Source organism: Heliangelus exortis, chromosome 17, assembly GCF_036169615.1.
Source record: "Heliangelus exortis chromosome 17, bHelExo1.hap1, whole genome shotgun sequence".
NCBI lineage: Eukaryota > Metazoa > Chordata > Aves > Apodiformes > Trochilidae > Heliangelus > Heliangelus exortis.
Window position 1 is genome coordinate 3,892,996 of NC_092438.1, and position 25,123 is coordinate 3,918,118.

The 25,123-nt window shown below is 38.6% G+C and overlaps 2 protein-coding genes across 3 annotated transcripts in view; one reads left to right on the plus strand and one right to left on the minus strand.

Annotated features, from left to right (window-relative positions):
- Window positions 1-2,574: 2,574 nt before the first annotated feature.
- LOC139804059 (bMERB domain-containing protein 1) overlaps window positions 2,575-25,123 on the minus strand; it is a 47,057-nt gene continuing 24,508 nt past the window's right edge. For both annotated transcript variants that reach the window (XM_071760837.1, XM_071760835.1), the window contains exons 2-6: window positions 23,486-23,609; window positions 11,089-11,162; window positions 8,973-9,087; window positions 7,351-7,433; window positions 2,575-6,023 (exon numbers count right to left, since the gene is read on the minus strand). In XM_071760837.1, the coding sequence (XP_071616938.1) occupies window positions 5,911-6,023; window positions 7,351-7,433; window positions 8,973-9,087; window positions 11,089-11,162; window positions 23,486-23,609 (509 nt within the window). In that variant the 3' untranslated portion in view covers window positions 2,575-5,910. The remainder of the gene's footprint in view (window positions 6,024-7,350; window positions 7,434-8,972; window positions 9,088-11,088; window positions 11,163-23,485; window positions 23,610-25,123) is intronic.
- Window positions 20,801-25,123, plus strand: part of PDXDC1 (pyridoxal dependent decarboxylase domain containing 1) — a 59,440-nt gene continuing 55,117 nt past the window's right edge. The window contains exon 1 of the mRNA XM_071760830.1: window positions 20,801-20,817. The gene's annotated coding sequence lies outside the window, so the exon portion shown is untranslated. The remainder of the gene's footprint in view (window positions 20,818-25,123) is intronic.

Consider the following 25,123-nt stretch of genomic DNA (forward strand, 5'->3'; position numbering starts at 1 on the left):
TAACCTCTTTTGTCTGCCATAATCTAATGGGGCAGAGTGTAACTGGGTGGTGAGTTTGTGACTTAGTGCCTGTTGACTGTAATTAAAAAAACCCCAAAACAAGTGAAAACACAAGGAGAGACATGGGCATGGCACCAGAGAAGGGCATCAGGGACATGACTTGCATAGTTGCTGTTTCAGGTTTGATGTGGAAAGATGCTGGTAGGAAGCATAACTGTCTAAGGGAACAGAGAACATAAGGCTGTTTCCTGATGCTTAAAGTTTCTGAACCAAGGAGCTGGCAAAAGACTTTCACCTTTGAACAAAGCAAAGCTTTTGCCTGTGAAAGAGTAAGAGATCAGTCTTTCTCCAGAATAGGCTGAGCACTTTGGTTTTGGCCATAAAGGACAGATTGCTTTGTGTATTCTAATCTCACTTTAGAGAGACAAACTGACTGCTTAGGGGGGAAAAAGCACTGCCTGGTTTTGCTTTGCTTAGATAGCTGTTAGTAGGAATGTGAGCAACTGGAAACTGAGTGATAGCAATGAAGCCTGCTTCCCAGTCTGTGGAACTAAACCTTTAGTCTTGCCACTTCGTCTCTTGCCTCTGACACTTGAAATGAGTTAAGTATCTTTGCAGCTAACCTTTTTGCAAATTGAATATTTCATCTTTATGTGCTTTTGAAAACTAGAATTTAAAAAGATTGGCTTTAAGTGATTTTGTAGTCAAAGCTTGACTGAGATACCTATTCATATTCAGTCTGTGTGGCCGTAGAAAGTCAGATGCTGAGGTACTTAAAATCAGCATTTTATTAATGAATAACATGATGTCTTACAGCGGGTGTATGCTGTAAAACAATCAGGATACTTAGAGCTATCTTTCAGTTGTTTTCCTACATTTTATCCCATATTTGCTCAGAGGATGAGATACAATGTACCCAGTCTTTCAACATGGGTAACTTCTACTGTAATGTTCCTTACTGTATGAACACATTTTGTTTATTACCTAGATGGAGAAAACTTTTAAGTCACTTGAATTTAAAAAAATTTTTAATGGTTTGTAGCCCGACACATATGCTACAGAAAGCACATAGATTCAAGAAATGAGATGTGACTTCAAGCTATTATTTCTGAGCCCTTTCTGTAGTTTAGATTTTAGGCATTTTTCAGATGTTCCACTGGTTCTATCTAATCCTAAGATGCCTTGTATACAGACTGCCTAAGGTTTTGATTGTTTTTCATTTTGTAGCTAATTGCCACTGACAGTGTTGCGTTTGTTTTCCCTAAGCATGTAAACATTTTAGCCCTAAGTAGTGACAAGCCTGACAGAAGAAGCCTGAGCATGCTGGTTGCACTTAAAGGGGGAGTTGTTTGAAGTGTCGATTGGTGCATTTGAGGATATGTCCCAGTGAAGTTACTGGAACTGAGCTCTTCAGTGGTGACTGAAGGTTGCTGCCGACAAGCTTGGCACAAAAGAGGATACTACTGTTGTTGTGCAGTGGGACCTAAACACTTTTTCAGGTAAGTGTATCATTTTACCTGAAGAGTAGGATAAACATTTAGCATGTGAAGGGGATTCAGAGAAAAATAATCAAGCTGTGCAAAGGGAGGGAGAGGAACAATTTACACAACAGCCATGTGAGCAGAGATTGCTTTCACATTTTCCATTGCATTTTTTTAAGTGTGAAAGTGGAATGTGATGAGTATGAAAACTGAGGAGAGTGAGCTGGGGTAAAATAACCACAAATGAATTAGAGGATGAAAAGGAAAACTTGGAAAATCTTATCTCCAAAAGATCATGGTCAGTAGCTTGAAAGATCCATATCCTGCAGGACTTTGCAGATATTCTGGATTTTGTCTGCAGGGAAAGTAACAGTGCAGGAGCAAGATGGATACAGAAATTCCTTGCCCTCACTAAGACAGCTTGTCACCTGAAAGGTTGAGTAAGCTATTTCTGGACCAGGATGATTTTCCTGCTTTTACAGGTGGCCTGCGTAGTTACAGACAAGGCATAAAAGCATCTGGCTTATACTTTGTGTCCTTAGCTCTTTATTTTGTGTTACAAGGGACTGTTCTTAGTCCCAAGTCAAATGGTGGAAACTGGAGTATTCCTATTGCTTGTGAGGATATAGGTGATACCTTTGGAAACTGTCTCTAAAACTTTTTGAGCTCAAGCAAAAGCCCTCATAATGTTTTCTGTGAAGTGTATCTGTGCCCCAGAGGGTTTAGAAGTGATTGCAGTCCAACCCTGTGTGTCTTTCTGTGGAAGCTGTAGAGCAGCTTTTGCCAGCTTAAAAGCCAAGCGATTTATGAGCTGTGACATAGTGCCAGAAATAAGTTAATAGTAATTCAGGAAGAAAGATGGTGAGAAACATCAGCTCCTGCACACTTAGTCTGAGTTGATATTTATTCATTTCACCTTGAGATTTGGAACCTGTATTACTGCCAGAAGCTATTCTACTTAGTATATGGCACATAGAGTGATGCTGATCTGACTTGCTTTACAGCCTCATTCAGTCATGACATGATAAACCCTCAGGCATCCCACTCTACTCCACAACCACCAACTCCTTTAGTAACAGGAAGAAACAAATGCTTAGTGTAACACAGCAGCTTAGTTTATTTCGAAATATCTTTACTTCACTGAAGAGATTCAGTAGGCCTAGGGGAAGGTACAAGAAAACTGTTCGCTGGTAGAACTGGTGATTGGTACAAATAGCACTTTGTTTTTCTCAGTAGACCAAGATCCTTTCCTGAATATAAATAGCCACCTTTACCAGTTCACAGAGGAAATAGTGTGTCAAATCCACCTTACATTTTATTTCTGATACCTTGCCTTGTGTCTGAAGCAATAAACAGCTGGATATCCAGAAGAGATTTTCAAGGCTTCAGTCGACCAAAGTCCCTCTTTGCAGATAGTAACCAGTATCTGAAAGTCATTTCTGAAATTATGCCAGTTACTCAATGTAGTCACCTAAAAATACTGGTCTGATATTTTCTGGTGATTTTACATATGTGGATTGCATAATATGCTATGTCCGTAGGATCACAGAAGTGACAAAGCCCCTCACTATATTTGGGAATACTCTTGTTGAGTCTCATGTTTGTAAAAATTAGGATCAAAATTTTTACACACTTCATTTCTTATGTTTAATTTGTTTTAATTACAACCATTGTTTGAAGGATGCCATTAGGACTCTGTGTTCTGGATGGACAACACTGTAAGCCAGTATTGGACACAGCTGAGAATCTGACCTTGCAGACTAAAAAATCCAGGACTTTATTGTTAAGCAGCATCACTGACCCCCTTCTAAAGGAACCGCAGGTACTGTGCAGGAAGGCTGTTTAAACCCACTCAAATAAAAACAAAACCAAAGCATTTGCTAATTGAACAAAAATTCACACCAAGAAAAACTTTCAGCTGAGCCAAGCTAGAACTTCTAAAATGAAGTTCACTCTTGTTAATACTGATGTAGTTCAGGTCCCCTTGGGAAACTGGCTCCCAGTAGTTACTGTATAAGAATATTACATATTCATACTTGCTGCATTTTCTTCATTGTAATTAAAACAGGAAGCACTGTAGCCTAGTCATGAGTGTTGTATCCCAGAAATGTCTAGCTCCATTTCCAGTTAATGAAATTTTTTTCATATAAACCTTCCTTCTGCTGAGTTCACTTTTCTTTCCAAAGGGACTGTATATCCTGTGCTGCTTGAAGGGTTCACCCCAATAATCAGCACAGCCTGATTTAAACACTAATGTGCAGCACAAGTCACCTCTTGCCTTACAACTGTTGCAGTCCTTCAGGACCATTTTACTTACTCCTTTCACAATATTTGGTTGTAACAATTGATGCTCATAAGGCTAAGTCTGGTGCTTCAGGACAGGTTTTTTCCTAACTTCTACTTGCCTTGGTATTGGCACTGAACATTTGCCTCATCTTAAGATCCTTATAATTCCTGATGTCTTAACTGATGCCAGCAAATGGAAGAGGTTGCAGAATTTTGCAGTAGTCAGTGGGTACTTTGTCAGCTCCACTGTATATTCTCCCTTAAAAGCAATTTTCCCCATAGTTCTAATGTACACAGGGGCTATACAGAGTCCAACCTATACCACATACAGTAAATATTAACTGCAGAGCTTGATGTGATGATTGTATGGATCGACAAGGATGCAATAACTGCACATGACTTCAGCCTTTGAATATATTTTGTCCTCTTTCCTGTGTCTTTGGTCAAATAATTAAAGTGCTTCATGTCTTAGTGGGAACCATTGTTTTTTCATCCTTGATCTTTAAAACTTAAGGAATTTAGTGACAGGTTATTTGTCTCAAGTGAGTCTGCAATACTGAAACAAATGCTTCTGGAAATGCAAATGTTCTTCATTGAATTAGTCCAATGCTAGCGATTAGGTTTTAATTGTACAAGAGTAGTCTTGAGTTACTTTAGATGGTGTTTGTCTCCTTGAACCTTAATAAGGTATTTTCTCTCTCTAAAATATACTAGTTTATTCCTTTTGAGTAACTGCTGTTATTTTTTTTTTTCCTTTCCTATAACTGTGGTTTCTTTGTATATAAGTGCACACTTATCTGGCTTCACGAAAATGGAAGTTCCTCTTGAAAAACCTTATTTTAGGAACTTTTTGCTATCTGATATTTCTAAGCCTGAGATTTTCACATTAGATTATGAACACTTATTTTACTACTTATACCTATCACAGTACATTTATATGGAATACCATCACACAGACAAACCAGCTACTGACAGCTAATATAAAGATATTAGATTCCACAAGGTTTAATCTGCATAGAGACCAGAAATACACTGAATGGTGAAACACAGGTATGTCTTTCTGTATTTCCCTTAACCTTAAACCCATTTTCTGTAGAATGCAGATCTTCCTGCCACAAGTGTCTACTTTTGTATTTGTGTATTTGTCTTGTGTACAGTTAGTCTTGGTTAGCTAGTGTCTTCCTGTGCTTGATAGTTTATATATCTTATGGTCATGAAATATACAATCAATAGTTGTGTTAAGGATTGTTTGAATGTTAGTTACATTTTCTTTGTTCTCCACTCTCTTCCCAACAGTCTTCCAGTGATCTGTAATCTCATATTGCATGTAACTTATAATAGGTGGACAAAGCTCTCTGGGTCAGTTTTTCTCTGACTTCATGTGAGGTGGAGATCTAAAAGAGAAATGACACTGCTTTGGACGATGTCATCTATTTGCAGATTAGTGTAGCTGTGTTTAGTAAACCTTTGCCAGAGATCTGTTTTGCCTGGTTCAAGCAATATTCATTTGTCTTCATTCAGAAAATTCAGTCATTCAGAAATCATATGGTATATAAAAATCTATCTACTTTCAACATCTTTGTCACTCATTCTTCAGGAAGAACTGGAAGTGAAACTCAACAGCAAAGAGTTGAACATCACATTAGGTTGGTAGATGTTTTGTATGAAACATCAGCTATCCTAAAGTTGCCTCATCTATCAGTTACACTATATACAGCATTGCTACTTGCAGCTTTTGTTTTGAAAAGTAGCCAAAATGAGATATTTCAGCAATTTTTGAGTGCTGTTTGTCACAGGGGGAAGTGCACAACATCCTTAAAAAGTGATAGCCTATTCAAATCGCTGGTTTACATTTTACTGGATGAAACAAACCTTCTTACCACTTAATCACTGGGGTGTTTTTGTTGACTCTACTACAGATCTTTTCTGGTCACTGAACAGCCACTATATAGACTTCTTTTGATTTTAGGCATGCGTACTGAGTGATCCATGCAACAGTGAAGAACCTCCCATTGTACATTCCATGTATTACTGTTGTACCAGTTGCTCTTGATTCTGTTAGCAGGACACTTGGTAGTTCCCCTCACCCTATAGTTTCATTCAATGAAAACATTTGAAGACAAACATGGTAGAGAGCCCAGAGCTACATGATGTTGCATTGTGTGGCCCCACAGCAATCTTTAATAATAGCCAATCCTGCTTTGGCAATGGTGGGCTTGCTTGGAGGAGGTTCTGCCTTCTTTTCTGCTGGGCTGCCTGCAGTGTTCAAAACAGGACACTGTTAAAACCAAGAACTGATCAAACTATATCTTCCTACTTCTGGCTTCAAGTATTTCCTACCATGCTCCCCCACAGTTTTCAACTCTAGTTTGGATAATACATCTAACACTTTGGTAGTAACCAAGTTGGTTTGTGGATTCAAGCAGCTCAGTCTTATCTCTTCAGGGCGAGGAGTTAAGAGGGGCTAAAGAACACAAAGATCTGAGTGAGTGGGTAAATTTCTGTCTTGTTCAATCCAGGAGTCCCATGTTCACAGTCATAGGGTTGGGTAACAGGCATTACACATGAAGTAAGCTTACTGTGTTTAAACCCCAACAACTAAGGAACTAAAGAACAGCAATACTGCTGGTGTTAATTCTGACATCAACTTGGATGTTGTACTTAGGAGAAAAAAAAAAGATAGGTTTTAGTTTTTCAGGGTGAAAAGAATCTTTTGTCTATAATACTGCATTTAAATGCAATGACATGAAGTAAACTAACAAAGGAGATGAGACATGCTGCCTGTAACCAAAAGGGTATAAATAATTGCATCTTAATGTTTGATAACAACCTTGTACTCGGACTTCTCAGTCATTCCATATCCCCCTAGAAGTTTTTTAGGAAGATCTTGATCTGTGCAAAGTGGTGTGTTTGGAGCCACCTCTTCAGCTGGTGGACCAAACTTACTATCTAAGAAGGGTATTACTCTTTCTGGGCTGTCTCCCTGCCTAAACGCTAAATTTGAGACAAGTCAAAATCAGTGTTAACTTGAGTTTGTGCTGTAACTGTTTTGTTTAACAGTTTTCAGCTAAGGGCTTCCCAAGGGATCATGTAATTGACTTAAGTTTCAGAGAAATATTTATGCTGCTAGGATGTACAAAATTCATGGCAGCTGAGGAAGTTTGCAGCCTTTTCTACAATTCCTATCTTGACTGCATTAAAACAGGCAAACTTTGCTTCAGGTATCTTAGCACAGATCTTAATTTTTTTCCAATTATTTTTGTAGAGCCACATGTAGGAAAATGATTGGCAAAAAGAAATCTAGTTGCAAGTTGTGGTAATATATATTCAAATACACTTTGCATATTTAAAACATACAAAGCAATTTTTAAAGTAATCATGGATGACTTGGAGTGAGTTTTGAGGGGTAACTGGGCATCTGAATTCTAAGTGGCCATCAATTGCTGATGCACTATCTTGTTTCAGGGTAATCTAGCTCAACCTAGCTTTTGAAAGAGGCTGGCTGAAAATGGCCTTTGAAAATGCTCTTTTATCCAGTTTTCTTTGGACTTGTTCTTGTTTTTCTTAATGTTTAGGAACTCACTGGTAGGAGATTGTGTTGCTTTGTCTAAGGGTTTTAACTTGGTTCGAAGGAATTCAGCCATCTCTTTGTCTTCTTCTTTCTCTCTGGTGGGGAAAAAAAGAATGTAAATCTGTTACAGAAGTATCAGTGTTTTTCTCTGTGAATGAGACAGTAAAAGCTACACTATTTATGGTTAACTATAAACACTTCTTTGTTCTTTTAACAGCACAAATTTTTCGCTTACTAAATGAAAACAGTAACAAACTTGTAGAAGTCAGAGAATTTTTTCCAAGGTTCTGTACTTGTCTCTGATAACACTGAGTTCATTATATTCCCTAATCAGGGGATTTAAACCATAATATATTACCCATTTTAAGCTGGCCTCACAAGTGTTTTATGATGTGTCCTCTACAAAGTAAAGCAGAGGATACCTATCAGGGTGATTATGCTGCTGACTTTTCAAAGCCTGCTTAGACAATAGACTGGATTTCATGGTCATCTGCTGTTAGTGTTTATCAAAAGGAGGTGTGTTCCTCTCAAGAGGACAGCAGCAGGCCCAAAAGAAAAAGATTACCAACAATCTTGGGTGTATTTGTTCGTATTTCCCTGTTAGTTTCTTTGTTACTTAAACATTAACAATGAATGCACTGATTTAATATCTCAGTTTAGAGAAAAAGCAGAGTTTATTGTCAAGAAAACCCTCAGTGAATAAACACTAATGCTTTCGCTTCTGCATAGTACATAGCAGTATATTTTCAGTAGCCTACAATTAGGCTTCTGCATTGTCTGGTTGCTGATGAGTTTTTTGCAATTTTGCACACTGAGCTACCAGTTGAGAACTCAGGATTATATTACTGGATCAGGCATCTTGTCAGCTGCTGACTTTGGCCAGTTCTCTTTGATCAGCTGCAGGACTCTGGCAAGCTTTCTTTCTCCTGTCCAATGCTTGCTTAGAGTTTAAATGTGTTGGAAAAGATACTGTCATGTAGGATAAATGGATTGATGAGCCTTGAATCTTTACTGTTGAAAGAGACAGTGGACAGCAAAACTGTTAGTTTCTAGACTGTTGGGATTTCAATGCAACAGCTGGAAATAAACTTTTGAGGAAGACCACAGGTTTCTTAGCAACTTAGGGCTAAGATACTGAGAGGAAACCATTCTGATCTTGTTTATATTTTAGGTTAGAGAGACCTGTGTCAGTAACTGTTCTCATTTTATTTTTTTTGTTATGGCAGAGTGAGAAGGGTAATAATGAACCCCAGCCACATTAGTTTCTTTTTTCAGATCTTACATGTCTACAAATAGTCTTTGTAGTATTTCATGTCTGCTTCTCATCCCAACAGGATACTCTGGTAGCAGCAAAAATCCTTCTTTTTAGTGGTAAACACCCAGACACTTTCTGGTAGGAAAGTAAGAGACCAAGCCCCACTGTACTCATGAGATGACTGAATCACATTGGGAATCAAGAGCAGTAATCTAGTAATCTTTTCCTTATGGAACTAGGAGGAGGCTTTTTACTTGCTAAGTTGTTTTGAAAGATCAGTTAGATCCCAATAATGTTGATGTAAATTTTGTTACTCGCTCCAGTGTAATATTAGACCTGTGAAATCTCATTAATAAGCTGAGTTGGTTTTAGTTCTTACCTTAATCTCTCCACCTCTGCATCATCGACAAGAAAATCTCTTTTTTGTACCAGTCTGTGTATCTTCTGAATCAGCTCATCTTCTCTTTGTTTCTCCATCTTTGTTTTTTCTTTTTCTAGTGAAAACCAAAAAGAAACTATTACCTCAGATTCTAGGGAGAAGGGTGAGGGGCTCTGGGGTGGATATTGCAAATGTTTAAGAAAAAAATGGAGGTTGAAGTAAATGGCTCTTCAGACCTGAATTACTAAAACCCTGGGAAGTTCTGGTTGCTGCCTTTTATTTCTTCTACTTGCTGCTGTTGAGTCTGATTAGTTTAATGGTCTGGAGACAGTGTGGGATTTGCCAAGCCTTCCAAAATCTTTGCCAAGATTCAAAAATCTAATTAATATAAGTCCTTGTCCACTGCCCAGTCTGTAATGACTGCATTACAGTTGTCTGCGTATTATTTTTTTATGTGAAAAATGTGCCTGTCACTGTCTGAAAGTCATGAATGGTAGGGATTACAGAGCTGTAACTTAAGATTATAAAGCAAATGTAATTAAGACAAAAATCTTCAAACTTAGCAAGTGGAGCAAAGAAAGCCAGAGGCAAATCCCAGCCCACATATTTCCTCAAGAACATGAAAATTTTGATTAGCTGAGAAGACACTGTTACATGTGTTAAATTAAGACTTGCTTTTAACTAGTAGGGAGTATCACTTTGAGACCAAGACTTGCAGAATTTCATTGTCTCAAATACATTCCAAATGCTTTTATCTCACGTAATAAAGAATGCATTTATTGCAGAAATTACCAGTACTAAGTGTTTTGAAGCCCATGATCCAAAATTAAGTTGTATTAAATAATTATTTTCAACTGTCTGATTTTGTTTAGTTGTTTAAAATATCTCCTACATTCAGTCAGCAGATAAAACACAGCTCAGATGGATTAGGACTGCATCTTCTTCATACAGCTCTTACTGTACTGCATTTTGTGGTTCTCTAAATGCAGTTCTGGAGAATTTTGAATTATGGTCTGCCAGTGGTAGTAGTGTAATGTAAGGCTGCTTTATCTGGGATGTATTTTTTGTGTTTTACCTTGTAGAAATTGTAAAAGAAGGTGATTGACTAATGTGAGACTTATACATTATTACCTGTTGAAAAGTCCTGTGATTTATGCTGAATTTCAAGCCCACTTTTGTTGGGTGCAAAGAAAAGTGGAAAAGTTTTTATACAACTAAGAATTTGTGGCCTCAGAGTAGATCCCTGTTTCTTATTTCATAAGTGACCTTGCTCTCTCCTTCCTGCAGAGAAAGCTGTCCTTTAAAGTTGCACAGGAAAATGGGGGGAAAATGAGCATAAACAAAATGTGTTCCTAATAGGAAGCAGCAAAATATTTCTGAAAGGTGCTATAGGCCATGTGGTGGTATCTGCTGTAAATGGCCCACTGCAGCTGCTGAGTCTTTTGCAGGATCTGTCTTGTACTTTGGTGTTTTTGAATAGAATAGGGCTGCAAACCCTATTCCAGCAAAACTGTAGCAAAGCAAAATTCAGCATTGGCTTCACATGGAGTTAAAGACTGAAAAACTGCCCATAATTCTGAGCAGCAAATTTGCAGAGAATTTGGGGAAAAAAAAGACTTTGCCTCTTTATTCCTGTAGAAACTTGATTTACTTTATTCTAGAAGGCAGATTTAATTACAGATGTGACAATTAATCGGTGTATCTAGGAAAAAAACAGTCCCATCCTGTTCACAGTGATGGATGTAAAGGCCCCTCCTTTTTCCCCATTTATTTTGGGTGTCTCAGTACTCTGTCTTTTCTGACAACCTCTGTGCCACTCATTTCCCTTGAGATTGCCAGGGATGTGCAAGATGGAAGGTATGTGCACTTGAAGTGATACTCACAAAATTGTTGCCAAGGGTGCAGTGAAATACAGCATGAAAAGAAATTGAGAGACCAGAAGATTAATGATGGGAAAGAAAATGGGAAGAAAAAATAAGGTCCAGGGCAAAGAGAGGAAAATCAAGCATAAGAGATTTCCAATTGTTAGGGCCAGAGGTGTGTGTGTTCCTGACACCATTGCCACCCATGTGTCACCCAAGCATTATCCTAGTATTGGGATGGAGACACCCATTACCTGGGATTGCAACCAAACTCTGCAGCTCTTTCTTAAGGTTCATAATGTCTTTGCACAGCTGGATGTCATCCATCCTGCAGAAACAAAAAAAAAACCAAACCAACACTTTCAGGGACATGCAAACTCTATTTGGGATCTGCCAGATCTCATCTGTGTATATGGCACTGTCCCTTGCCTGGGACTTGTGCATCAACTTGAAATGCAGATACTTAATGTTCAGATACCACTACTGTTTGTTCATCGATTTGAACAACTAGCAAAAGATATTAATATTAAATGTCTGTTGAGCCCCTGATTGCTTGTCTTACTGGGATCTAATTTGTGTCTAGGTCATACGTGGCAGTACAGACTATTTCAGCTGCCTTATTTTTTGGTTGTCACAGAATATTCTGGAATGGGTCTCTGTATATTTAATAATCATGAAAAAGACAGGTATACCATATTGCAGCAACAGTTTTCACTGGAGAAAAAAAAGCAAGGGTGAAAGTAACAGGGAACCTGGGAAGGGGCAGCAGAAGCTGGTAGATTATTTGGATGGTCAAAATAAGGTTCATATTCCACTACCAACTTTCATTTTGACCTTATTAGTCACTTATCCCTAGTGCTAAAGGTCTGGAAACTGTTGTAAATTGGCATCTACCTATTCAGAAGTTCTGTGCCTTGGGTGAATGTCTTCCATAGTTGTTAAGGATACTTCAAATCCTTGATGTGTGCATGAAGTCGATTAAGATATGGAAGACAGCTTAAAAAAAAAAATCCTCTAACATTAGCAGAAACTGCACCTTCAGTTCTTACTGAAACTGATACCTATCCTGAGAGGTGTTACACTGAGTCATTCCCCTAGAAGCTACCAAATGTCAGCATTAGCCTCCTGGTAAATGTTTTATTTTAGTGTCAGCCATATAGGCAGCCAAGGCTCAGGTGTTTGTTCTGAAGGCTGCTATTGGGGCTTCTATTTTTAAATCATGCCCTGAAGAATACCAAGAACAGCCTCCGTGTTTAATTGTACATTCTTCAACTCAGATGTCACCAGCACTATCCTAACCCACAGATATGAGTCTTTGCTTCATAATCCTCTGCCTGAAGGCCTGTTGCCTAAGCAGCTGAAGGTAGGTGATGGTAGAACATGGGTTGTCACAGAGGTATTTCAGGAGAGGAAGCCCAAGAGATTAGAGTGTGTGCGTGTGTAAGTGCACAAAGGATAATGTCAAATCATAGAATTAAGGAGTGGAAAAAGTAGGTGTTTCTGGTACAAAAAAGATTTTTACTCACAACACAAGCCTTTGTTCTCCTTGCTGCCTCTGCATGGAAGGCAGGGCTCCACAGGGAGCTGTCCTTCAGCTGCTTTGCTCATGTTTTCAAAACATATTGAACGTTTTATTATTTACCACTTTGATTAACTCTGTCTTTCCTGTTCCACTACTTTCATTGAACTGTGGCAGTTGCCTTTTTGCTGCTTCTTTCCCAAAATATGACAGTGAAATATCTCTAATCTTTATTGCTTATATCTTCTCCTTGCTTAGATGCCACTGTATACCCCTGCTGGGGATCTGCCCTCCCATTGTACCTCTGTCCTGTAAGCCATGCTTTTATTGGGAAGATGAGGATGCCAGCCTCAAGACTAGTCCATGGTTCACTGTCATATGTTTAGGACACTTGGAGGCAGAGACCTTCATGCTGATGATTGTTCCTACTTGGGTTCCTCATATTATTTATGCTGATCAAAAGCAAAGCTTGTTTTACTCTTGAGATCCAGCATGCTAAATGGTACTAAAATTACTTTTATGAAGAATATTAAACACTGTCTTCTCTGGAGAATCAGTATTCAAAATGTGCTGGGATGTGAGCAAGCCTCCCAGCTCCTTAATCATTCAATGTTCGTGCAGTTTGGGTGTCATATGAATATAACAAGTATTAATATATTTCAGGAAAATTACCATGGTTAACAAATACAGCAGTTTCTTTGTAAGAAATGTTCAATATTGAACTGCTGTATTCTAATAACATTTAGGGGCCAGACACTCAACTAGTGAAGTGAACCATGAGTTTCTGCAAAGGCATGACATAGAGAGAGGACATACCCTTTTTCATGTATTTTTCTGTGGGTTAGGCTTTGTACTGTGGAGATCTGAAAGTGTATTTCACTTTATCAGTTTGATTCCCTACCCTCTTCAGGGAACTTGCAGAAGTTAATGTCACTGCCTTTTCTCTCAGGATTTTCAGGAATTTAAAACACCATTGGCAGTATGCTTCAAGTGAATCAGGTCATTGATGTTCAGTAGTCTCTGCAGCCCCTATGCTCAATTTGTGGCAAAGGTATTGGCCTCATATTGCAACTGGAGTTGCAATTCCTCCTATTATTTTGCCTCTTCTAAAATCTCATTGAAGAGCATCTAGCTAGCACTCTCCTCTCCATATATATTCTTAGCATCTCTCTTTCCTGAGGTGTAAACCTTGTTTATGTCTTCTAGGAACTTACAGGAGAGATGCAGATATGTGGCTAAGCACTTAAGGGCTGTAACAGCTCTGTGACAATCTGAATTCTAAAAGTCACAAGCCAGATGACCTCTCCAGGGTCCCAGTTCTGTAGGCTATTGCATTTTTACAATGGACAAAGACTAAACCCACCATCTGTACCAATCCCCTTAAGCACATGGACCATCTTTCCTTCCATCTGTGTCAAATACCCTTTGTGTTTCATCTACTCTGTGGAGCTAATTAGGAAAAAAAAATAGATATGATTAAATGACTAAAGGGGGGCTATGGGATATATTTGTAAAAATCATGTGATGGCTTCATCCATCTGACTTAATGAAAGCAGGAGGTATAGCTGCTATTAACTATAAAGCACACATCTCCTAGCAAATAATACTGAGTGTAGGCCTACAGCTGCTGTCCTGGGCAAGGCCACCTTGCTGTCCTCAAAGAAAAGAGCAACTCCTTGTGCAAAAAAACCCTTCTTCTATTTTTCCCCTCTTATGCTCTGATTCTTAGATGTGAGCAGTTACAGAAGGCCCAGGAGACGTTAATGCTGCTTCTGGAAAAAATGAAACCCCAGTGGATTTCTCATTTGAAAGATAGATAATCAGCAGGGTTTGACTGAGAGCGTATTTATATTACTGTCAAACCTCTTTAGGAAGTAAAAATAGCTTTTGGTATCTTAGAAGAGGAATTTGCAGAGTAGGAAACCAAAATTCCTTTGGGTCTCCTAACCTTCTCCAGAGAAGCTTGGAGAAACAGTGGTGAGCCTAATTCTGTAATACTTCCTCTCCTAGATTATGTCACATCCATCAGAGTGCAAGACAGTCAAGAGAAGTTACCCAGCCTGTTGTCCAGCTTGTGGGAATTGTTGTGCATCCCTGTGCTCATGGTGCTCTCCTTGAAGGAAAAGAGTACAGTCAGGTTGGTTGTCTGTGCCAAATACACCATGGCTTTTTACCCATAGATACAGTGTGGTAGGGTACTGAAATAGGGTACAGACACCCTCTGGGCCCATTTGATTTATTTGCAAAGCTGCTTCAGACATTTGTGTAAAGTTTGCAATATGCAAAAAACTTCTGCTGAATTCTATGTTCTCTAGAATAGATAGTACAATTTTTACTGTCTCTGTGAAATAATTTCTCATGTTGTAGAAAGAGCATCAGTAAAGCAAACAATGTATGTTTCTCCCCCAGAGCTGAGCTTTAAGTGTCTGCCTAGCAATGTTAAACACATGAGTTAATAGTATGATAAAGCATTTCTCATAAGAGCCCAAATCCATTCCTGGAATAAGTGCAATAGTATTGAACTAGGGATGAAGTGTCAGAGTGCTTTCATGTATTCCTGATACAGTCTGCAATTCTGCTTTCTATTTCTTGATGGCTTATTGCAAGAAACCTTCTGCATGTTTGGGAATATCACATAAGCATGTATTATTATTTTCTCTCTTGGTACTTCAAGTTATATCATCAAAGCATACTTTGTTTGCAAAAAAAAAAAAAAAAAAAAATAGCCATAATGTATAAACAGCATGAGCAAAAGATTTTCTAAATGTGTCACAGAATGACAGGAAAATAAGTGGGTCGGAAGAGTCTGCAGTAATCTGGCAGTGACTCAGCTTCATTAGGTTTCTTTGGTCAGGTTAGTAGGAGAAGAATGCTCTGAGTGCTGTCATTGCCATCAGATCCCCAAGTGAGGTGACAGAATGAGTCACCTCTGCTGTGCACCATCTGGACTGAGGGAGAGCAGGGCAAGGAAACAGAGGAGACCTCCCATCCAGGCAGGTCTCAGAGGCTGTAGAAGGTAAGGACAGGCTGCACTTAAAAAAATAAACATTCTGTACAAGGTACAGAAGTAGTGTTTTGCTTCAATAGAAATTATTTCATAGCAGCTACACTTTTCTCTCTGCTTTTCAGCTGAGGAAGGAAACCAGATTAGCTAGTGTGAGACACAGGCATCATCTAGAACCATGGATATAAAAAAAGGTAAAAAATGGTAGTAAAAGGCAGTAGGAAAATCACTAAGTGCTTCCCTTAATTGTAAAAAAAAAAAAAAATTAAAATGGCCAACAAGTTTGTCAGATGCTCAAAATCTGAGACTAAGAGCTACTAATAGCTACATAAGCATCAAGTCTTTGTCATTGATTTCAGGACAAGGAGAGAAGCTCAGTGTGGCTGGAGAGTTTCTGCCTTTGCTGAATCACTTTCAAAGTTAGGCATAGATCTGTGCTCCCTTGCTCCCTCTAGCATGTTTATAAGAGGATGTCTGGGATTATTTTGTCTTCTGTTATTGCATTAAAGTACTTGAAGTTAAGGAATGTAGAGTGATTTTGTTAGTTTCTTTGCCTTACTTCCAAGAGGGTTTGCAGGCACTTAGGTTATTTTTTTTTCTGTTTTAATATATTCCTGTCCCAGAAGTATAATGCTTGTAATTGTTAGTTAGAAGATGATAGTACGGGTTTAGGAGATAGCTTAAGAATCAGATGTCATGCTAACCTGCATGTTAACATGATTATATGTATCTGGAGAAGGTATAAGAAAATCATGTATTTGGTGTCACCAATGAACATTGGTGCCAGTTAAGGGCAGCCAGAATGATGGCGAAGTTTGGGTAATTGAACTAAAAAGCTATACAGAAATAACAGAATTGCTACAGAGATGGTAATGTGTTGTCAAGCTGCAGATTCATTAAAATAAGGACTGAGATGGGGAGGAGGAATATGAGAGGAGGCTGCCTTTGAGGACTGCAGGTGTTTAAGGCCTTGCCAAAGCTGTGGGGAATCTGGAATGGTGAAAGTGTTCTGGGAACAGAAGAAAAGTTTACGTAAGCCCCTCTTCTACATTTGACTCCATTTTGCCCTTGTCAACTCATTGTAGTTTCTTAAAGCTTCTAATTATTAACCTGTGATACCACAGGCAACATTTAATGAATACAGCACACATTTTCTGAGTCATTATGGTGTGTTTTTATCACCTTGTTATTTAGTTCAGCACCTGGTGCTGTTCAGGCTGGAAGATGCAAAGCTGGCAATTCAGGTAACAGATTGCTGACCAGGCTGCTTGGCAGCCCAGGTTACACATCACAAATCCCAGGATTAACCGTAACTATTGGTGTAAATTTCTTGTTCAAAGCGCTCTCTGGTGGCAGAACAGTGAATAGAAGCACTGGACCACAACTTGCAGAGTAATCTAATACAGCTGTCATTTCTGACAACTGAAATCTCAGTCATACTTTAAGCATATTTTACAGAAATTCAGAGCAGTGTCCAAGAAGCTGTCTGTATTTCATTCTCAATGACACTGTTAAATTCTCTTGAACCTGGCCATCTCCTTTGCCAGTTACCAAGTTTTACTGTCAACTTCAATAGTAACAGGAGGAGCTCTTCTGGAAATGCCCCAAGGTGGAGGAGAGTATTTCTCTACATAGCAAAAATTGACTAAGTTAATTTGTCTAAAAACATACAATAGAGGATTTGAACTCAGAAGTATCTAACACCATCACAGTAGTATACAGAAGACTGCATGTAAAAGCATAGGGCCAACTTATGTCCATGGTTCACTTAAACTGGTCTGGTAATTTTATTTTTTTGTTATTAGGCAGCAGAAGTAGGCAATTCCAGATCTAGGTATGTATTGTCTCTAGCACAATCAATTGTAAATTTAATTCTTAATTTGCCCCCATAATTGACTTTTACTTATTTTTAAAACCAGAAGAGCAGCTACTGGGTATGGAAGCTTAAAAAGAACATGAAGATACTATAAAATTCAACATGTGCAATTGGTCCATTGCAGGACTGTTCAATTCACTGTTGAATCATCACTGATCTATCATCTCCTATTTATAGCAGAAGGCAAGTGAGAGAGCCCACACAAATAGCACAGGTCAAGGGTTAACACATCATTAGAGAGCATCCTTGCCTACAGGAAGATCAGCTCTGCAAAAGGGTGGGGCCACAGTGAGTACTATATATGCATGATGTACTATGAACACATTATTTTGGACACATGGTCTCCTGGGACAATTCATTCTACTATCTACTCATTCAAACCAGACCACAGGTAGCTAAGAACTGGGAAATTAAAACTAGCTTGGGATTTAAAGCTGCATTTAGAAATACAGTGCTAAATTACTGACCTAAAAATGACTAATTTGAAGGATTAAAGATACTCAGAGCTGCTTTCTCTTCTATTAACAGAACTTTGAGACAACCATAGCATATATTCAATGTAGAAAACACTAGAGAAATTTTTCTACTAACTAATTGCTTTCCTAATTATGAGAACTCTTCCTTTTTTTATATTTTAAGACACAAACATCTCAACTAACAGGTACTAAGTCTGCAATTTATTAAATACTTTGCTTATTATTTTTTATCATATACCACTAAAAATGCTATTCCTTTCATAGCATTTTAATGTAGCATTTTTATAGCTACCCAGTTGAAAATGGGATGTCGTATTTTCCTCTGGTGTTGATTATTTGCTTTCAAGCCAGGGCAAAGGAGATGGGTCTGCAGAAAGATCAAAAGGAACCAAGGGCATCTTTCTTTCCTTAAAGAGCTAATTTGTATTTTCAGCTTAAAGTGTGCAGTCTGAAACTTGGCAATTCTCTTCCTGAGGCTTCCAGGCCCCCATCTGGGGAGCTGGGAGACCCTCACCAGAACTTGACCTTCCCCATCTATGGCAGTCCACTAGAAATAATGTCCCTAATCTCAGAAGCCTCAAGATTTGAATGTCTGACATCTTTCATTACAGAAATTAGGTTGGGCCATTTCCTAGCTAACAGTTACCTTCTTGTTTTCTCAAGGATTCTGGGGATTTGAAGATGAAACACCATAGCAATGTATTTGGAACAGGGAAGGTAAATGGGGACATACTGTCACAGCCCCAGATTAATGCTGTCTTGCAGGAGACTGCCACACCAGGCTGCCTCAGTGTGACAGCCATGATACCCTCATAAAGCTGGGTTTGGCATTTTCCCTAATAGTACCTTATCTTATCAAACTGACAAGCTGACAAGTATATACAAATTTGAGATTTTACCATTATGTGCAATACCCTATAGACCATTCCTGACCGTGCTACCTCTACTACTACTATCCTGGAATTACAAGTAAGCAAACATAATATTGTAAAATGGCCTAAAAATCCTAATGTATCTATGGAGAATTTTGATATGTTGATATTATGAGTACATAGGAGAAGAGGGAGGCATCTAGTAGAGTATACAAAGACAATGACCATTTTTAATTCTACTAGGTCAATGCAGAGGTGAATTTGGCTTTTTTGCAATGTAATAACTGCACAGACATTAGGCAAATACTGTGTCTATTTTATTTGTCATATATTACAGATAAAACAAGCTTAATGAGGTAAGTAAAACTGTTTTCAATAATTGCCTAAAGCAACCTCTTTAATATTCTCTATTTCCAATATATTTTTTAAATTGCTATTCAGCATCACGTACATGGCAGAAATAACCACTCCCAAGAGAGCTATCACAGGTGGAAGCACCTTCCACAGTTTTCATTCAAGGTCAGCCAGTATAGCTGGCTTCAACTTTTACTTTCCATCTGGAAAGCCAGCAGTACCAGGCACTGGCAGGTTTCCAAAGGAACATGTTTCATGATGACAGTGAATGCTATTTGTCAGTGCTCCCTGCCTTTTCCATTGCCAGGCAGAGAAATTAACTGTGGGTGATCTCACCAATACTATTAATACTTACTGGATCAGAATATGCTAATACATTATATAATGCATTAATTTTTCACTACAAATTACTTTGAAGTTCAGGGTTTTTTTTCCCATGTCATACAGAGGTCTGAGGTTTTGCTGCCTCTCTCCTCTGTCAGCTAAACTGAGTTAACACATGAATTATCCATTTTTAGTTTTGACTTTCAGCATGGTAGATTTCCATGCCTCTCAGTGATGTGAATCCTGAACTGCTTTTGAAGCACACTCAGGTATCCATAGCAGTAACTAATGGAGAAGATACTGGCTGAGCAGCTCCCTTGGCTTTTGGGTATTCTGTCTTTCCAGGAAAGGAGAAAAGGAAGTGGGACAAGAAAATTAGAAAAAGGGAGAAAGTGTGCATGTTTTGAAGTGGTATGTTTGCTTTCCTCAACAGCAAAGATAGACTGAAAATTTATAGGTTGACCCAAAACTTTTTATAGAGAATTATTTTAAGAAATGAGCTCAGAGAAGCCTGAGAAATGAGGGGGAATGCTGGCTGGCTATAAACTGATGCATACTGTCTCCTTCATATCAATATGTGCTGAGTCTTCATCCCTTCTGAAAAATAAACCCAGAAGAGATGCAGATACCATATGATGGTTTTAAGCTCTATTTTAATTTCTTGAGCTGGCTGGAGATGATCACAACAGCTCCTGGCACAAATTTATGACATTTCAAAATAGCAGTAGCATAGGAGGAGAGATACTCCAAACAGCCACAATTGCTACTTAACCTCCCCATATCCTGTGCACTATGTGAGGCAGGGTCTGGAGACAAAGAGAATTCGATAATGTAATTAGAAAGCAAATCACGGAGCATCTGCTCTGCTGTGGCTACACTTGCCTGAGCTCAAATGTGATCGCACAGTGTAGGGAGTGTTTTTTGTAAAAGATGGGTGGAGGTTACACCCATGTAACAGCCCCACATCCACTTTTCACAAAGCCTCCTGGGACAGATTTGCCGGTGCTGTCTTGCCTCTCACTGCAGCCAGGGGCACTGGAGGTGGTCACTAGGAAAAAAACAGATTTTAAGGGCCTTAGTGGTCCTCTACACCCCACAGCCCAGCAGACAATAAGGGGAGCACACAGAGTTTGTGAGAGAGGAAAAAAATTCCTCAAAGCTGTTGGAAGAGGAAAGTGGGTGTCAGGGGAATGGGGCTGCAGGGGCCCTACAGGCAGGGCAGCCATTTTGTGTGGTGTGGCGGCCATTTTGTCTGAGGCGCCTCAGAGCTCCTGTCACCCCTGAGGGCAAGCAGGCAGATGGCACAGCCTTGAGTGGCTCTGCAGAGAAAGGACCCTACGAAGGACTCCCTCTTAACTTTAAAAAAAAAGTGTGCCCACGACTAAAGGAATTTTAGTTGCCCTTTCCTTAAACAAGCAGGTAAGTTCTCTTATCTGGTGACTGACTGCAGTATCATGCGAGTTCCTGTTGCTGACTGTGTGTCTAAATCTCTTTGTAGAGGTGGAAAAATTCTTCCTGAGGAGATTAACCTTTCTGTTGATGGCCTGGAGAGAAGACTGTGAGTAATTTTAATATCTAGTACAGCACAAAGCAACTTGATTATTCACAGCAGGACTGTTGCAAAGAGGTGGGGGGAAATTCATAAACTAAAAAAAAAATCATAAACTAAAAAGCTTTGTTTTAACTCAATGCCTAATCACAGAAATGTATGTGAAATTTACTCAAGGGTAATTGAAATATTCCTCAATTTTGGAAACTGAAAATCTGGGTCTGTTGAACTACTAGTACATTTCATAGACATAGGCTTACAGATGAACAAACAAGCCTGCTTGGATATTTATGATAAGAAAAATATAGATCGTTGTCTATGTTTTTTGAACATTACTCTGCACCACCTTTTAATAGCGTAATACTATTAAACCTTTTTAATTTTTAGTTTAGCTCACTGCAGGATTCTTGAATATTTCAGGACTTGCTTGAGAATAATGATGATGAAATATCTGGCTTTTATTTCTTCACCATCCCACTCCTCCTTTTACCCCAACAGGGTGGCTCTTCTAAAGCCTTTAGTGATGATGGACTATTCAGTAAAGGTTTTATTTAGATACTGAGATATTACCAATTGCAAGGACTGTAACATAACATTTGTGTAGTGATATAGGAGCAGCATATTTCTCTTGATCCCTTTTGCTGTCCTACAGACTTCATTAGTTATTGGTATTATTATGTTCAGTGAGGAGAAGTTAATATGGACCTCATTATTACCTTAATAAAACTAAGGCCTCAATGCCTTAGCTTTACAAGGAAAGCTGTCTGCCCGTGTTGCTAGACTCCCTCATTTAGAATTCATGTCTCTTGAAGAGAGAAATGCTATATAGATCACAGCTGAGGGATGGCTTGAAAGAATATTTCATTACCAATGTTCTCATATATATGAATGGGGAGTTCTTACTGATTCATGCTCAGAAGTGGGGAAAATGCAGACCAATTCCGGGTCTACTGAGCATCCAGACCATGCTAGGATTGGTATTTTTTTTTCAGTTGGGTTTGCTTTCAGGGTCTTTTTTGTGCTAGCTAACCTGCAGCAGTTCTCTCCCAAATATCCTTACTTTGACTGTTGTCATTTGTCTGGGCAAAATGTTGACATAACAGTTAAAGACAACACCTGTTTTTGTTTCAAACAGCAGTAACAGTTGAGTTGTATTATCCTTTCTCTGTGTATCTTCAAGAAAAAGTCATTTCAATTAGCAGTCTTGGAGCAAGTTCCTTCCATGTGTTAAACTCTGAAAGGGGAAGAACTTGCTCTGATTCCCATGAGCAAGAGGTCTAGCTTGCAGTGTGTTGCCTTCTTATTTTTGAGTGTGAATATTGTTAAAATACAGTGCCTATTCTGTGAAGAATTCTGGTAGTTACTGCCATGTGTAAGTAAAGTTGACAGGCTGTGTGCCATTAACAAGAGAGAGCTGTGGCCACCATTAGGGTGGGTAATAACACTCAAAGTAGAAACCCTGGTTTGTTTTTTCTTTGGGGTTTTTTGTGTTTTGTTTGGGGCTTTTTTGTTCAGGTTTTTTTGGTGGTGTTTGTTTGTGGTTTTTTGTTCATTTGTTTTGCTTTGGTTTTTTTTCCTGAAGCACAACTACCATGTACTTTGACCTAGTTTTTTTGAAAATCAGACATACAGAGGAGTGAACCGTTACTTTTTAAATGGTAGCTAGAGATGTAAGCTGTGGCTGGATGTGTGTGTGTTACAAAATTATTTCATTGTGTTCATGCTTTTATAAGAACTAAAAAATCCCAATTTATCTCGAATTGCCACTGTTGTTAACAGCATGAGGGGAAAAAAGAGAATACAAACAAAGCACACATTTTCTCCATTACTATATATATGTATGTTTTATCCTTTTGTTATAATACAATGGAAAGCTAAAGCAGGTACAAGAGCTAAAGAGATCTGGTTCTTATTAAACCTTGTCTTGAACTCAGTGGTCTGAGCATAGATGTAGTACTGATTTTTGCCATTTGTTCAAAATAGTCTGCTTAATCCTTTCTCATCTCAGTTTCATACAGCTGGTTGTATAGATCATTCATAGGATAATCCATTCGTGTCAGAACACTTACTAAAATGAATTACCTACATTTAGACTTTTGGTCTTGGGACACTGGAAATGCATTGCTTCAGGAAACTGACAAAAATTTACTTAGGGTGGCCATCTTGCTCTGCTTCTGCTGAAGGAATGAGGTCTGTGGTAGTGGCACAGACCTCAGTACCTCTTGCTAAAGACAGCGGCTACTAACTTGGCTTTATATTACTTAGAAAAGACAAAAAGGTGAGGCCATCTCTGGCAGGTGCTGCCTTTCTCACCTGCCTGCTTTGCTAATACTGGGGCCAAATTTGGTGGATGCCAATGCTCAGAAGAGCTTTTTTTACTCAGCCAGTGAATCACTGGGGAGTGTTCTCCTGTAGCCAGGCACTCTGCTAAAGTGTCCTTTTGTAAGTAATAGGTCCCTTTTTATGTCTTCTGCAAATGATGCTGAATAAAAATGGTAATTTTCCTTGTAACTGCAAAAATTACTTCCCAACGGCATTTTGCAAGCATTCACCTAACTTGGATGCTCTTTATCTTTCTTCCTTTTAAAATGTCAGGCAGATAAAAGTCTTCTAAATAGCATTCTTTCCTATTTTGATTAATTTTGCATAGTGTTTTCCCAGAAGTATTGATACTTACATAAACCTGAGTTCTGATTCTCTTCTGACTAAGACTTCCCGAAGTCTCTGGATCTTTGCCATCTCAAGTTCAATTTCCTCAGGCATCATTGTTGTTTCAGCCATTGAAATGATATCAAGTTGATCTGTGTATAAAAGAAGAGCAAATGAATTAAGCTAGCCAAACTCATAATAGTTTTTTAGGAATGTAAATTTAATCACAAGGCTATGTGATTATGGGGTAACTGATGCAGCTAGTAAAGCATATTCTAGCTGGATGCTACACTGGCTGGTTACTCATTGTTTTTCTTAATACTTTCAATGTAACCATTCTGAAGTGAAAGAATCCCTAAGCCAAAGCAATACTAACGCTGTTAGTCAATTTATCTTACCTCTAATGAATCCCACCCAACATGTAACTATTGATACAGTTCCTTGATTAGTATCACTACAAACTTTGAAAGAACAGCCATAGACTTCTGCAAAATTCACTCAAAGCAATTACTTGCAACTCTTCAGAGTCCTGTCTTGGCACAAGTGCAGGCAAGGCAAACTGATGAAGGTTTCTCATGTTTAATTCTTGTAACACTTTATGTGGTTCAATCATCTCTGCTTGACTTCCAGCTAAAGCCCAGACCCACTAGAGAAGAGCCAAGCACATGACTAGAAATTATATAGGGCCTAGTCCTTTAAGGGGCTGAGTGTTTCTCACTAAGACAATGACATCAGTTGAGACAAACAGCACCTTGAAGTGATTACGTGGCAATTAGTAAAGCCTCCCATGATTATTTCTCTGTAATTCATGTATTACCTCTTGTAATTGATAGAAACAGGGCTATGAACTGTGTTCATCAAAGATAGAAGGAACCAGTTTTATAGAAAGTGAATTTGGGAAGGAGCAACTTGGCCTCTGGAAAACATTATTCTAGGGTTCACCATACTTTGCCTTCGTTTTTAACAGGAATTTAGAAACTGAAAAATAGAGTGCCTGAATGTTTTGATACCCAAATGGAGACGTATTCCTGAAAGCAGGCTTGTTTCAGCTGGATTGGTCTAGAAAAATAAAAATGGAGAAGTCAAATTGTATTCAGCATGGTTATGCAGAACGCAGGAGACAAAAAGCATCAGAAAAAAGCTGTTCAATTAATTTTGAGGAGATGAATTCCAAAATCCCTCCTGACAGACTAAGCATTCCTGAGAAGAATTTCAGAGAGAAAATTGGAGTAGGAATGAAACTACAAAAATCTCTACTAACAGCCACTGCATGAGCTTAGTTCACAAAGACCTGCTTTACCAAAATGGAAGCAAGGATGTTTTAAAGGATACAAAGAACATGTTTTCTTTATACATAATATGCAAAATTTTTGAAAGTTATCCTGCTAGTATTGTCTGCAAATATTGGCTTCACTTCATAATGAAGAAAGTGGACAAATAAATTAAAAGTAGTTCTCAAGAGCTCAGAAAACAAAACAATTATGTAATAATCTTATTTCCCCTATGCAGCTCTAGCTGTAGCTGCCCCAGTGTTAGCCCTTGGATCAGATCAGCCATCATACTGTGATTACTATAATTCAGGAGGGGACTCATGAACAAGCCCAATATCCTGGCTTAGAGCCAACACAAGAATTAGTGTGACAAGCAGTAGTCTAGTCCGAGTTCG